Below are 15,955 nucleotides of genomic sequence, written 5' to 3'. Positions count from 1 at the left end.
AACATGGCACAGCAGACACAATTTTAAATCAAACGTGCGTAAGTACTTACCCTTTAGCATAGGCGTAGGAGCCTAATTTGGGTTGGGGGGGGGGGGGTTCAATCTCTTAATGTGCATATCATAGGCATTCATCGGCTATTACATCACATGCCAATAACATACAAACGTTTTCCGTGTTATCACCCTTCCATATTGGTTATAATTATTGGGGAAGTTGTTACAATAATAACGATAACAATAATATAAGTTTAACCATTGAAAAACACATTTCAAATTATTCTTCTTTCAGTAGGTGCCCGAAAAATTCTCAGTATATTGCCCGAATTTTCACCAAAAAAAATTAAAAACACTGCAAATTCTTCTTCTTAGTATAGGCCATCAGCTGAAGGTCGAAATTCGCTTGTTTCGTTCCAGCAACTGCGGGTCTAAAATTTCTCTACAGCATTGAATACATAAATTAACTAAGATTAATGATCCAAAAGTTCTCCATGTACTTTCCTGCAGTTTTTTTGCAATTCCGCTCGAAAGATTGAACTATATTTTTTATTGCGTATGTTAAGAAACCTGCCGTTTTACGTTCAAAAGTTGTGCGCCAGTGAGATATCTGTACCATGTGATATGAATTGTCCAATGAGCCATGAGTTCTGTGTGCAATCTTTGTAGAAAACAACAAACATGGCGGCTCCCACGGGCGCTAGTCAGTCTCCGACACACGGAAATCTACAGTGCTCAGTGCACATTGAATCTGTAAAATTTGAAGCAGTCAAGGCACTGACGAATAAACGATGGACTAAAGTTACTTCCTGCGCTAAAGATTGGCTTAATCTCAGCGGCGGAGACAGTGATATCGCTGTACTACTGATTACTCCATGGCCTACTACGATCAAGCGTGTGTTCAACAGCATAGTATGATGGGGTTCCACGATAAGTGTTACAGGCGGTTCATTGATAGCAAGCACATTGCTGCAAGAAAACGGACAGTTCCAGAGGAGACCCCATATGATTTTAAACGAAGAATTGACGGAAAAGATCGAGGAAACCAAGCAGAAGCTCTGGTGTATTGCCTGTTCAATTTATTATATGTGGGAAAAGAAACAATACATTACTCGGCGTTGCAAACGGGTGCAGGACAATTGCTGCAGCAGGCAGAGACTTTCGATGGAGGTAAGCCTAAGCATACTACACGACTCTACTTGTACTTCTGTGGCATAGTTGAAGTGTTAAGAGGAGTTGCATAATGCAAGATCAGTAGCTCTTGAGGGATAGAATCCAAGTCAAAGGGCACAGTGTTGGACCTGAACATAATATAATTAGTGGCATGGTCATCTGATTTGTTTTGTTATAAGGTGGTAGGAACGGAAATTTGTTTCAAATTCTCCATCTGGGGCACTAGCCAAAGTGTTAAATACAGGCTTCATAGTTTTCTTACTGTGACCCTTTATTTGAATGATAGAGATATTATATTAGAACTTAGAAAAATAAGTGTAACAAAGATGCAATAAGGTTAGGTTTGCAAGGTCTTATGGTCAGCCTGTCTAGCTTTACCAAAATGAACAAGTATCTGTCTCCTTTATTATTAGTAACAGATATAATCTACCATTGTATAATTTAAACCATAACATTAAGAGATAATGTACTGTACTGTCAAAAAAAGCCTGTTTTAATTCTTTTTTGCATGACACTGGTTTGCAAAATTTGAATGTGTCTTTGTTTGTCCATAGAAGATGAGCAGATCACATGGTATATAAATAAAATTGTCTTAGTTCTTATCTGTTCAAACTTACATTTTGATCAACAGAAAATGCAAAACAATTTGCTTTTTTTATTTCATTTTATTAAAGTATTGCTTCGACAAGCAGCAGAGCGGAAAAGAGATGAGCCCAGATTTTATGAATATTAGAGGAAAAGACTGTGTTGCCATTGAAGCGAGATACCACTCTCTATGTTGAAGAAACTAGATACAATTCTTGACAAGGAAGACATACAGATCTTGAAAGGTAAAGTACTCTCTTCAATGTGTGGTTCATTGAGTGTTCAGGGGTGGATCTAGGACTTTTGGAATATGGGGGTGCTCCCCCAAGGAAAATTAAAAAAATTCTCTAAACGCTTTGAGATGCAATATCAGGTTAATCTTTCCATTGAAATTATTAAAGTAATTTGCAACATATTTCTAGCTGAATTGTAATTATATTGGTACCCCATCATAAAATGTGAGACTCAAAAATATCCAATTTCATGGTACAAGGTGTTCTGTTCATCTCCTCCTCAGAGCAGAGTTTACCACCAACAAAAGATGCTCTGATCCAGCATGTTAAGCGCTGCACCAACCAGGCTGCTATTCACAGTAGGGCATTGCAGCAAAGGATTGATGCACTCTTACCAGAGGGACATGGATGGAAACTTGAAAATGATGACCTTATAATCACTTAGATGACGAAGCCACCTGACCCAGATGTTTTGCTTCAGTGTGTCAGCAGTAGCTGTAGAGTCGGCAAATGTCTTAAAGGAAGATGTTCCTGAATGAATGCACAACTACCGTGTACAGACCTATGTAAATATAGAAATTGCAGCAACTTCCAAGAAGATGTTGAGATTGTTGATGCAGGGGAAGATGATTTGGAGGATGAACTGTGATGGTGTTAAATCTTGATATCTTAGTCTGAAATTTTAATCAAGTTTGAAGTTTGTGAAGAGGGTTAACTTTTTCAAAGTCATGTTGTCATTATTTTGTTCCCCAGAGTTTAAAGGAACCAGAAAACATGATCTTATTCATATATTCATTTTAGCTATTAGTAGTTTTACGTAGAGTACCCTACCTACCAGACACCTTATGATAAATATCCACATTTTCTTCAAATCACACTTTTTTTGCTGAGAGGGGAGGGGGGAGGAGGGTGTTATGGGCATGCTTTACCTCTTGCATATTCACAACTACATTTACTGATGACGATGACGCAAATACCGCGTCCTGAAACCAGTCAGAGGTTTAAATACTGTTGTTGGGGAACCATCGCCCCTGACCCTGTTCCAATATCACGGTTCTTTATTGTTTTGCCGTAACATTTCGTTACCTGTTTTATTCATATTGTTAACACGTTTTGTGCATCTGTTCAAGTTTTGACTGAAGGATATTCAAGTCTTTATTGACTTTTATTTCATCTAATTATCTTCACCTCTACTACGGAATGGACTTTCCCTTTTCCATACCATATCTGACTTCCATGCAGTGAATTGAAGTGGATCCTGTTATAACTAGTACAACTGTCCTTGGATGAACTTTTAATCACTTATTAATTCCTCGTCGCGCCTTTTGATGAAGAACCTGTATCTTGAATCATCGCAAAGGCCCAGCTCTACTACACCATTGAGTGTATCGACCCAGTCTTAATAGATACATTATTTCTTTCTATCTGGGGCTTAAGTTAACTGTCTTCGTTATTCACTTATTTGTACCATTCACCTTTATTATTCATATTATTTGTAGAATATAGAACTATTATTTTTCAAAATACCATTCGAAACCTTGTCGATCTTTTCTTTTATACGTTAACCCCCTTGGAAACACTTTTTGCAGGAATACGAATTATAAACATGTCGTTTCCGTAACATGGAGAAAGTACCTAGTTTTGCAGAAGACTGTAGAAAGGGTACTAAGGTAACGGATATATACCGACTAACTTTATTTCACATCTACGATATGCCATGATGTCTTTAGTGTGCCAACTTATATATTGATTTATACAAAAGAAATAACTCACTGGTCTTGGGGCATTGGCACATCTCACTGTAACTAGGGATTTAGCTACATGTAAAGTAGAGGGGGAGGGGTTCACATGTGTAAAACAGTTTGGATGGGGAGTGTAACAATTATGGAGAGGAACTTTTCATTATATGTGTATATTTACGCATACATGCACAGACGAAATGCATTCATAACATAGGGGGAAAATCTAAAAATATTTGATTTATTACAAAGCATTATATCTGAGTTTATTAAAAGTGGTACATTTTTATAATTAAAACCCTTAAGTTATAATGTGCAAAAATTGTATTTCATATTTCAAAGATGAAAATGTGATTTTTTACCATTTTGGCGAAAATGGAGGGGGGGGAGGGCACAAATTGTAATGCCTGAAAACAACCCTCACTGACCCTTAGACCAGAATCCTCTTCCACCATTCTTATAACCCTGACCCAACTATTATACAAAAAAATATATCAGTCGTAATTAAACATATAAGAAAAGAGTGGTATGTATGCACCAAGGTACCAAATCTAACGTTAGCACATGTGTTCCTAATACATAGCATCGTACCACGTAATGTCTACATAACATACCCAATTTCAAGGGTGCGTTACAAAAATACTGCAGGAAATTTTTTGGAGAACTTTTGATATAATGTTTGTGATGCATTAAACTACCCAAAAATGCATTAGAAGTCTAGACCCGGTGTTGCTGGAACGAAACTGATTTTACAGCCACATTTTGAGCTTCAGCTGATGGCCTAGTAGGTGTCCGAAAAATTCTCAACATATTGCCCGAATTTTCACAAAAATTGTTGGTTGGGGGGCTCCAGCCCCCCAGCCCCCCGCCCCCCATCCCCCTACGTCTATGCATGCCCTTAAGTAAATAAAAGTTACTTTCCTTTATCAGAACAAATGACGGCTGAATATTGGCGTTCAATGGTCTATGCAGTATTGACGTTTTGTTTACATGATACTTTACACGCAATCAATATCACGTGCAAGCCGAAGTTCAATGGCAGTTGCAAGTCTGTTGACATTGTACAATACGGTCGTTTTGTATGTTATAGTATACTGGGTAACGTAATATAATGTGCGCACAACGTACATGTATTATATGTTACACTGCAACAGTTTGACACATGAAGTCTGTTCGCTGAGACTCCATTACAAGCTTAAACGTGGGGGTTTGATTTGTCCGGCAAGCTGGGTGACGTGTTGGTGATAACATAACGAAACTAGAATAGGTCTGAGCCAAAACAAGTAACGAATCTTTCCGGTTTTTGTGAAAAAAGGGTGAGTTAAAATACTCAAGGGAACCAACTATTAAGAGTGTTGCTTTACAAGTTTCGTTTTACGTGATTGCTTGCGCCTGATGAGCTGTCAGCCGCCATAGTATGATTTTGATTCAATCAGTTTAATATTGTTAATGATTACAATAGAATTAAGCCCAAACAAAACCGTCATATTAGCATAGTGCAACAGACAAGCTTATATGGCGAAGAACTTTCCAGCAGACGTTTAGGCCTATACTCTGTTCGTAGATTGAACGTAGGAAAAGTGCATAAAGGGCAGTCACAACGTGACTATTGTGCTTGACTTAACCATTTATAGTCCGTCCTTTATTTTAGTATTTCCTTTGGTATTACTTATAATCAGCTTTGCAATATTGGAAGATAGTTTGACGTTCGGTTACCAATGTTGCTGGCATTACTCTGTTACGTCTCCGTACTGCATGCTTACTTTGACCATGAAACAAAATATTTTACTTCCTGTTGTGTATTTTATAATGCTCTCTACAACATGTACTTGTAGGCTGTAGCCTATCTATCAGCTGTGGTGTTCAATGTGCAAAGGCGCTCTCAAATTGGCCACACACATGGTGGCTAACATTGGGAACGTTGGTGGTTCAAAGTGGTTCAATCGGGATGGAAATCGAACCAATGAGTGCGAACTTGAGGCTATGCTGATAGTCTTCAAAAGAGGCACAAGCCCAAATGTTATCATTATCTGAACGCCCGCCCCAGAGGCCCGGGTTCGAATCCCGGTGGAGGCTGGAAGTTTTCTTCTCTGTTCTGGATTTTCCTTCTCGTTACGTTTTCAATTATATATATTCATTTGCCTTTGTCGTTTACCTCCATTTCATCAACAAAAGTCTGTTCAAGTTTCTCTATCGAGATCCGGCTTTAGGAATCACAAATGAATTTGAGTTGGTTAGAATCATGTTTGAGGCTAGAGTAAGGCGAATATTTCACCAAAACAGAACTATAGTATTGTTCGATACAGGTGACAAACGCCTACATTGAAATTACGACTTTCCTTACAGGTTTCGAACCTCTGGACATACAATTCCAACGTCCATAGTCTAGTGGTTAGGGTGTTCGCATATAGAAAACGGGGGGCCCGGGTTCGAATCCTGGTGGTCTATATATATATGAACACTATTAAACTAACTGTTTCAGGATTGGATCTTTTTCAGATTGCCTATATATATCTACCCAACTTACAATACATGTAAATCAATAACCATTAAACATTTAGGATCCATTATTTCCAAGGAGATTAAGTATAGTTAGTTTAACTGTATATGTAGCTACATCCATTATATGACCTAAACATAGGCATACGTTATGTTATTTGCAGGTTTAAAGTGCAACGACAAGATAAGCTCATAAGGAGAGCGATATGTAAATAATTGTGCATTACAACTTATATTTTTCTTTATGCCCGACAGCAAACTATATGAAGATTAGGTTCCTATAAAGCATGCAAAAAAGATATGCGTCAGTTAGGAAACTAGAAAAGATAAATAACCAAAAGATAAAAACATTAGTGGACTCAGTTGGTAAAGCAGTGGACTCCGTGTCTGTTTTCTGAGGCAGACTTATGTGTGCACAAGTAGACATGCCGAGTCGATCTGAACAAATGAAATAGCAAAGTTTTACATTCAAACGTGATAGCAGAAGTATCCCACGTGCACTGTGCCTCGATCGATGACCCACACTTACATCGGGACACCTTCTTTACTATATCCACTGACTATCTCTCTTGGTGTTCCTTTAATGCACTGCACTTTTTACACGATGGCACGTTTCGCTGGACGTGGGGATATTCTATATTTCTATTTCAAAAGCATTTTCTCTCATAAACCAAAAAAAAGATTCAAAATATGATGAAATTTATTTCATCACTTCGACAAAGTTTTCCATTTTTGTTTCATGAAATGAACATATAAATCAATTCATGAAACACGATCCAACGATGGTGCATGCGATTTGAACTCTTTTTATTTTGCATTTTTTTCTTTAACATAGATCACAAGACTATCACCATGGCATCTGCCTCCCCATTACAAGATATTGAGGACAACTTTTTCAACTGTTCCATCTGTTTGGATCACTATAGGGAACCTAAGATGTTACCATGTCTTCACCGCTATTGCAAAGATTGCCTGCAGAGTGTCATTAAAGGGTGTCACAGTGAATTTGATTGCCCTATGTGTAAACAGGCTTGTACTATATCTGAAGATGGCGTTGAGGGATTCAAGACAGATTTTCATATGAAAAGCCTACTTCAGTTTATCCAGTTGCAAAAATCCTTTGAAACAAAAGAAGTAAGGGAATGCGTTGGCTGTAATAAAAAGCTCAAAGTTGTCGCGTACTGTTTTAAGTGTAAAGACTTTCTATGTAGCGAGTGCTATCAGTTCCATCTCAACAATGCAATGGTCAAAGAACATAAACAACACACTTTAGATCTGCGTAATGCTGAAGCCAAAAGCCTCTCCCTTGAGAAGCTGGCGTCACTGAATGAAATACCGCGATGTCACGACCACGCAGCAAACCCCGCCCAGTTGTGTTGCAGCACTTGTAGGAATCTTCCAGTTTGCGTGGCATGCACATATGGAAAACATAGGGATCACGAACTCCATGAAGTTGGTACGTTAGCCAAGACTGCAAGAGACAATCTTTCCGCCAAACTGGAAGCTTTGAACAAGTACCAGAAGAAACTGCATGAGCTTCCCAATACAGTTGAACAGACAAAGGAAACACTGAAACGCAATGCTGCCAAAAAGAGAGACACCGTTAAATGTCAACACGAGCAACAAGGAATGAGGTTGAAGGAGAAAATCCAGAGCAATGATGCAAAACTTGAGAAACGAAAAAGAGATTTGGAGAACAGGAAGAAGAGTGACTGCGACAATGTCAGAACCGAGATGGAACTCGAAATTCAACGAGTAAGAGAGAGATTTGAAAAGACCATCCGCGCAAAGGAAACCGCGTACAATGAACAGATTGGAGAATATCAGATGGATCACGACGATCGTGCGGATAGTTTGTTTAAGAAACTTGGAGCCCTAGACAGCAATGCGAAAAGTTGGAATAAAATCATCGATACACAAGAGGAAGGAAATGAATCAGAAATACAACATATTTCAGAGCTGGTGGATCAAATACTAAAGCGGTATAAGTCTTTCAAGGCATCGGCTGCAGCAATCCTCGCTTCCAAAGATGACTGGACAGACTCGCAGTGTTTACCGGATGTCAGCGCCGCCAGCGAACCCCTCCTCGAGGAGGTAAAGATAGATTATCCGCAGCTGGAGTCCTTGTCTGATTTTAGAATGGATGAATTGCCTTCGGTAGATCGGATAAATGTAATAATCTCCGAGCGAGAAGAGTCTGTCGTTGATGTGGAGGGTATCAAGGCCAAGGAATGGTGGAATAAGAGTATTGCTAGCAGTGGGGATGGGAGCATCGTCATCACCGGCAGAGCGTCCGAGGACTATTCCTACATCAGCGTCATCAACACTGAAGGGGTGACAGTTCGACAGGGAAAGATGAAGAAGGCAGAAGGGTCTACATATTACCCTTACCGACATTGCGCTCCTCTTTCAGGTTTAAAATTTGTGACTGTTTGCGAGACTAACCTCATTGGAATTTATGATGTCCGAAATGTGACGTACGACGAGAAGAAAATAAGCGACGTTATCCCCAATTGGCCGGCCGGTCGATACGTTACGTGTATAGCCACCGATCCCATGAGGGAGCTAATCGTTGTTGGAAGTGACAGTAGAGAAGTCTACATCCTTGATGAGCAGCTGAGCTATGGCCGTACATTGACCCTTCCAGATGGGATAGAGAGACCGAGGGCTTTAGCTGTCCACGAGGAGAATCTCTTGGTCTGCGATTACGCGACTGGCAAGACATGTGCAGTAAGTATGGAGGGACGAAATGCCACGTTGGTTTACGAATTTCCGAGTCCAGGGAGAGGTGATTCGAGACCTTCGAGCGTATGTACGGACAGGAACGGATTTATTTATATGATCAGAGATGACCCGACCACTTACCACAGAAGAAAATTACTGGTGCAGTACAGTCAAGATGGCCAACAAATACTAGCGAAGAAAATAGTGGATGGGAATGCACGTTGCGTCACTACTTACAACAGCAACAACGAAGAAAAGTTACTGATTATTACCGAAACATCAGGCAAACTGTACACGTTCGGTTTAGTTACTATGGAGGGTTGATAGAGCACCACTGGTCTTTACCACAACCCGCAAACACCGAAAACAATCACTCGACTTGTAAAATCTTCGGAGATGATCAGTAATTATCAATGACTAATTGGAAAGACTAAGATTAAATGGAATTTCACTCTTTACAATATAAAATAGCTAATATATATGACAGTGTTAATCAAGACATGTATGCATGGCTGGCGTCGATGTTCAACATACTTTGAAGGACCATATTCTGAAACCTAAATTACAAATGCAGCCCATTGAATACAAATTGCAAATATAAAATCCACGTGGATTTAATTATTCGACATAAATCCACACTGTTCATAGAGATCTGGTAACCCAACATAGCCTATGCATACTATCACTGACGAAATGATTGCAAATGATCAAACCAAGATCGTATATTGTTAAGACATGTAATCTTTCCATCCTTTAGATCAAACCAATATCGTAGATTGTTAAGACATGTAACCTTCCATCCTTTAGATCAAACCAAGATCGTACATCGTTAGGACATGTAATCTTTCCAACATTAAGATCAAACCGAGATCGTAGATTATTAAGACATGTAATCTTTCCAACATGAAGATCAAACCGAGATCGTAGATTATTAAGACATGTAATCTTTCCATCCTTTAGATCAAACCAATATCGTAGATTGTTAAGACATGTAATCTTCCATCCTTTAGATCAAACCAAGATCGTACATCGTTAGGACATGTAATCTTTCCAACATTAAGATCAAACCGAGATCGTAGATTATTAAGACATGTAATCTTTCCATCCTAAAGATCAAACCAATATCGTAGATTGTTAAGACATGTAATCTTCCATCCTTTAGATCAAACCAAGATCGTACATCGTTAGGATAATGTAATCTTTCCATCCTAAAGATCAAACCGAGATCGTAGATTATTAAGACATGTAATCTTTCCATCCTAGAGATCAAACCAATATCGTAGATTGTTAAGACATGTAATCTTCCATCCTTTAGATCAAACCAAGATCGTACATCGTTAGGACATGTAATCTTTCCAACATTAAGATCAAACCGAGATCGTAGATTATTAAAACATGTAATCTTTCCATCCTTTAGATCAATCCAAGATCGTATATTGTTAAGACATGTAATATTTCCATCCTTAAGATCAAACCAATATCGTAGATTGTTTAGACAGTTTCCGAACGTTAATCTCTGACTTCGAAACTGCTATGGTGGAGTGAGAAATACTTCAAAACTGAGAGAAAAAGTCCGGTCCAATCGTTGTAATAATGGAAACTTGTTTTAGAAGGAACAAATGTGATGAAAATAACTAACGCATGGATGAAAAAAGATTCAATTTCACGAAATTGTTCTGGATTATAAATATGGCTTCGAGACGTTTATCTCCGACTTCTAAAGCACTATACGATGGATCTAAAATCCTTTAAGCTGAGAGAATGTCAGATCTGAACTTTGTAATAATAAAAACTGGTTTTAAGGTGGAACCTATGTTATGACAATAACTAATCCATTTATATATTTACAACATCATTTTCACCTACATTTGTAATTTTCTCGGGATTTGAACATTCTGTTATTTTACATCGAAATGAATGAAACAGCGAAACTATATCCTGACAAAACGGTTAATTTGAAACAAAAGATTCAGTTCCACGAAATTTTTCGGGATTACAAATAAGGCAGCGAGACGTTTAATTCTGACTTCTAGACGGCTACGGTGGAGTCTAGCATTTATTAAACCCTGCGTGAAAAAAGTCAGTTCTCACATTTCTATTAAAAATAGCTTGTTTGAAGGAGGAACCTATGTTCTGGAAATGAATTATCCATTGATGCATTTACCACATCAGTTTATCCAGGATTTGAAATTTTAAAGAAATTTCAATGTTTTGTTAATTTACATCGACAATTAATAAAACCGTAAGGCTAAAGCCTTACCAAAGTGTTCATGTGAGGCAAAGCTTCAGTTTCATAAAATTGTTCCAAATTAAATATAAGGATTGCATACGCTGATTTTTGGCTTCTTAGGGTTACGGTGGAGTCTAAAATCCTTCAAAATGAGAAGAGTAGTCAGAACTTGTCTTTCTAATTAAAATAGCCTGTTTCATGTAGGGACCTATGTAATGACATCATCCATGGAAGTATTTACAACATTAATTTAAAATAGATTTAAATTGTTAAAGAAATTTGAATATATTGTTAATTCACATTGAAAATGAATAATACCATAATGCTATATATAGCCATTTGAAAGTGTTCAAATGAGGCAAAAGATTCAGTTTCACGAAATTGTTTCAATAAGGCTTAGAGACGTTTATCTTTGACTTCTAAACGTCCAAGGTGGAGTCAAAGATCCTTCAAAACTGGCGGAAGAAAAAAACGAAACTTATATTTCTAATAATATTAGCTTGCTTAAAGGAGGAATCTATGTTTTGGCAATCACTTATCCATGTATGTAATTACAACTTCACTCTACCCTAGATTTGTATTTTTAAAGAAATTTGAACATTTTGTTAATTTACATCGAAATGGATAAGACCACAAAGCTTCAGCCTTTCAATAGTTTATCTCTGTCTTCTAAACGGCTACAGTTGAGTATAAAATACTACTACAAACTGAGAGAAATAGACAGGTCTTATCTTTCTAATAAAAATAGAGTGTTTCAAGGAGGAACTTATTTTATGGAAATAAACTATCCATTGATGCATTTATAACATGACTTCATCCTACATTTGAGATTTTAAGGAAATTTTAATATTTTATTAATTTAAATCGAAAATGAATAACACCACAACGCTATAGCCTTTCAAAAGTGTTTATTTGAGGCAAAATAATTAGTTTTTACCAAATTGTTCTGAACTACAAATAAGGCTTCCAGACGTCTTTGATCTGTGATTTCTAGCGGTTCAAAGCAGTAATGAGGTACTGTATAGGCTGAGGACTCTTGCATACCTAGCTACTGTATAGTATATGCCTATAGTGTGTACCAGAGGAGCCCCAATGTAACAGAAGTCAAGCTATCTTCGTAGGTACTTTTGCAGATGTTTTAGAGAGTGTCTAGCCCTTTGGCCAAAGGCAAGGATTCACGCACGCCACATAGCACGCTTTTGGTCGACCTCTGACCAACCGACCCTCCTCGATTCCTCCCGGGTTCGTTTACGACAACACGGGAGACATGGCACGGGACCCTAGGCCACAAAAAGTACCATACCTACAGCCGGAGGTATTATAGCCGCCAGTATGTCTCGAACCCTAGCCACGGTTTACTCGATTAGCAGTGCACAGTCTTTCGCTTACAACGTCGCGCTAACCGACACATCTGCTAGAGAACTAACTTCAGAACTAATACTTAAAGACGAGTCTGAAAAAAGAGGGAAAAGTCAAAATAGAATTTTATCACATTCGTCTATCGTTGCTGGGTTTCGAAATCACTTGAGATGTCAGCTTCTCAGTCTTCTGCTCAACCCTCTGAGCTAACGGACGACTCTGAAACATTATACAATTTAAATTTAGCTTGGACAGATGGGGTAAAATATCTTACTCGTTGCAATTAAAGCAGAATGCAATGCGTCTCTTTTAAGCTCGTAAGGCTTACCTTAAGATGTCATTGTGGATAACTTCAAGGCACAAAATATTTTAAATTGCAATTAGAGTTGTTCCATTTATAAAGGAGTAAAACATCTCAAGTGAAATGGTGCAAAAAATCGAACAGAAATATAAGAAATCCCCATATCTTGCCAAAATACAGAACACAAGTTTATATAAATTCTTTTATATACCTTGCTGCTTGATACATTACATCCGAGCAATTAGGATGTTTTTTTTTGTAGTCTGTTTGTTATATCGTTTTATGGTTTACTTGTGTATGTGTAGATGTATTTATATGATATCCTATCATCTTAAAGGCAAATTATGGAGACTTTTTGATGAACATAAAATCCCACCATTTTGCCATGTATGTAATCCTTTACTCACTCCAATTATATTGTTGTAATTAACTTTACCAATTTCGGACGTTAAATACGTGAAAATGGGAAGAAAAGTCAGCTTTTAGGAAATCTATTTCAGACATTCCTGAAACATGCCTAAGACATCAGGTGACCATGTGACGTCATCTGTGGTATACCGTACTCACAACAATACTTTTAGTGTGTAAAGTTGTATACTTGAGCTGCCAAAAACGTCAACGATATTACTTCTTTTCCCAGAAATGCCACAACTCGGTTGTTGGAGGTTGCAGTTATACCTCACCCAACAAAAGCATCAGCTTTTTTAGCCTTTCGAGTAGAAGAACCAACGTAAAACGCCGTAGACTTTGAATCAGTTTTGTGAGATCCATTCGGAAAGATTTTTCAGCACCCGGAGTATCTCATGCCCATGAGTCCACATGCATGACCCTGCCTCTGTGTATGCTACAAATGTCTCATTCTGCGAAACTTATATACTTTCGATAGCTGTGGCGGACATAGCTAATGTGAAATTGGCCCTTACAAGTCTCCTCGTAAACTCGCCCTGGACGTTCTGACATGTGACATTATATCACGCAATTGACAGTTTACTATTTACTGTTTGAGATGACCGTATGTAGACCGTGCCTAGGGTAGCCTTGTAAGTACGTATACTGAGTTACACCTCTCGCCGGGGTTGGCTCAAAGCATGTGTAAATAGTCATGTTAGGATTTCATCGCCTTTATCTACTTCATTTGTTGTATTCCAGTATTGTGAGTTCGTGATACATGTGTTATTTTGTCCGTTATGTTTGTTCCGGCATCTGCATGGTCCAAGAAGTGGAATAAAACGGCCTTATATAGCGATCGGACGTTTTATTTCGTTAGTGACTGTCTTGTGATTGTGGGGATGTTACTGGTCAAGGCCTGTTTCAACTAGTCCTAACTCTATGGAATTACACAGAGTCACTGCAGTATTTCGCCCAGGATTGAACGAGAAACGTAGATTTGGATATTCACTGCTAAATTTGGTTGATTGACAGGATACTTTTTCTGTGTTTGTATACTTTTGAATATGAAAACGAGTAAGTTCTATGTTCAGCTGTCAATGATGGAAATCACATGAGTTTAACTCAGACAAGACTTTTTTGACAGCATATTTCCGATTTTGTCATGTGGTAGTAAAGTAATAATCGGAAAATAACTGTCCCATTTAAATGTGAAAATATCAAGAATCGAAGAAATAAACCGGTTTTGACGACATACGAGTAACCTACATACGTATTTACATATTCTCACGTTGTCAAATGTGCGAAAATTGGTTAAATTTGACCTTGTTTTAGTCTATCAGTCAACTAGGGACCTTAGTCCTTTGCCCCATCTCCATTGTTAAAGTGTGTTAAAAAATGGCCCTGGCCTTGAATCGGTAAGAAACACATATTAAAAGCGTTGACATTATTAGTGGTACCAAACAGTGTTAGCATGTGGGTTTTGACCTAAAGATACAAAAATATTGCAACAATTTTATCAAACAATTAACTAGAATCCTTAAAGGGAATGAAGAAGACTCGCGCACAAAGAAACGTCTGATGCTGGTAATCTGCCCCTAGTTTCGAATGAGGTGTAACAGAGTGTTAGCCACCACCATCGATCCCAGAAAATATACACACCTTGCTACCGTCGGTAATTAGTCACTATTCTATCAATGTGTTTGAAGCAGTTAATTTAACGTGACATCAAATAAACAAGAATACCTGTTCCCCATCGGACTGAAAACTGCGATGTAATTATCTCATCTTTTAGACAATAAGGAGAATGTCTTCAGTTAGCTGTTGCAGCCTATTGGTGCTTTATCTGTCATCATAAAAAAAGGTTGCTATGAAAATGCACGTTGTGGAAAATTTAAAGGTACTATTAGATCATATTTGTGATATAGGAATATAGGTGGCGGTGTTCAATTTTTGATTTATGTAACGAAACGTATTCGTCCGTATGTTTGGGTAGCGTATAGTTATTCCCCGGGACGAAAAAGTGTAATTTGCATAAACGGCGCTGATTTATAGTGGTGAATATAGTTGTTTTTCTTCTCAAAAACGACAAAAAAAGGCGTCGATATGGTCTGTCCTTTAATACAATAAGAACGATTAACTGAAATACAATAACAAATTACTATACTTAAATACATTTCTCACCTTTAATAAAGAAAGGAAAATATACCAATACAATGAATACAAGGCAATGTAACCAGTAGTTGAACCAGCAGCAGAAAGTTACTTTCTTGGACTCAATTTACAGCCATTCATATGAATTATTTGTGCAAGAACCTTTATGTCAATGGAGAGGGTAACAATTGTTAATTTCATATCTGATTTAGTTTTAGTAATTTGGGTTAATTATGTTCGCAAATATGCAAATTAGGTCCCCAAATATATATATTTTAATACATACTACCAATAGTTATACAATTTTTTGCTTTGGTTTATGTTCAAATAGTAATGTCTTAAATATTTCCTCTCATTTGAGGCTAAAATTGTGGAAATTGTTTGAAAAATGACCGAGATATAATGATTGTCATAATAACTGCGGACACGCCTCCTCCACTAGGAGAATGAGCACAGCACATATATATATATATATATATATATATATATATATATATAATACATATTCAATACACGTATATACAATACACGTATACACACGCACACGTGTACCATACCTTTTTGCAAATCGCTCTCA

General features: G+C 37.7%; 1 protein-coding gene and 1 long non-coding RNA gene across 2 annotated transcripts; both read left to right on the top strand.

Annotated features, from left to right (window-relative positions):
- The first annotated feature begins 369 nt into the window (after nucleotides 1-369).
- On the top strand, nucleotides 370-3,520 carry LOC139968487 (uncharacterized). Its single transcript, XR_011793487.1, has 3 exons — nucleotides 370-1,164; nucleotides 1,842-1,997; nucleotides 2,270-3,520. It is a non-coding gene; the product is annotated as an uncharacterized lncRNA (long non-coding RNA).
- Nucleotides 3,521-4,856: 1,336 nt separating this feature from the next.
- LOC139968471 (uncharacterized) lies at nucleotides 4,857-12,005 on the top strand. Its single transcript, XM_071972620.1, has 2 exons — nucleotides 4,857-5,040; nucleotides 7,059-12,005. Exon 2 carries the CDS (start codon nucleotides 7,076-7,078, stop codon nucleotides 9,269-9,271), a length of 2,196 nt encoding a protein of 731 aa, XP_071828721.1. The 5' UTR covers nucleotides 4,857-5,040; nucleotides 7,059-7,075; the 3' UTR covers nucleotides 9,272-12,005.
- The last annotated feature ends 3,950 nt before the right edge of the window (nucleotides 12,006-15,955 follow it).

The sequence above is a fragment of the Apostichopus japonicus genome, chromosome 1, assembly GCF_037975245.1.
Source record: "Apostichopus japonicus isolate 1M-3 chromosome 1, ASM3797524v1, whole genome shotgun sequence".
Taxonomy (NCBI): Eukaryota; Metazoa; Echinodermata; class Holothuroidea; order Aspidochirotida; family Stichopodidae; genus Apostichopus; species Apostichopus japonicus.
This window is presented reverse-complemented; position numbering and strand designations above follow the sequence as displayed.

Bases quoted from the DNA above. Each gene is read 5' to 3' on its own strand.
- LOC139968471 (XM_071972620.1), top strand. From the start codon at position 7,076: ATGGCATCTGCCTCCCCATTACAAGATATTGAGGACAACTTTTTCAAC.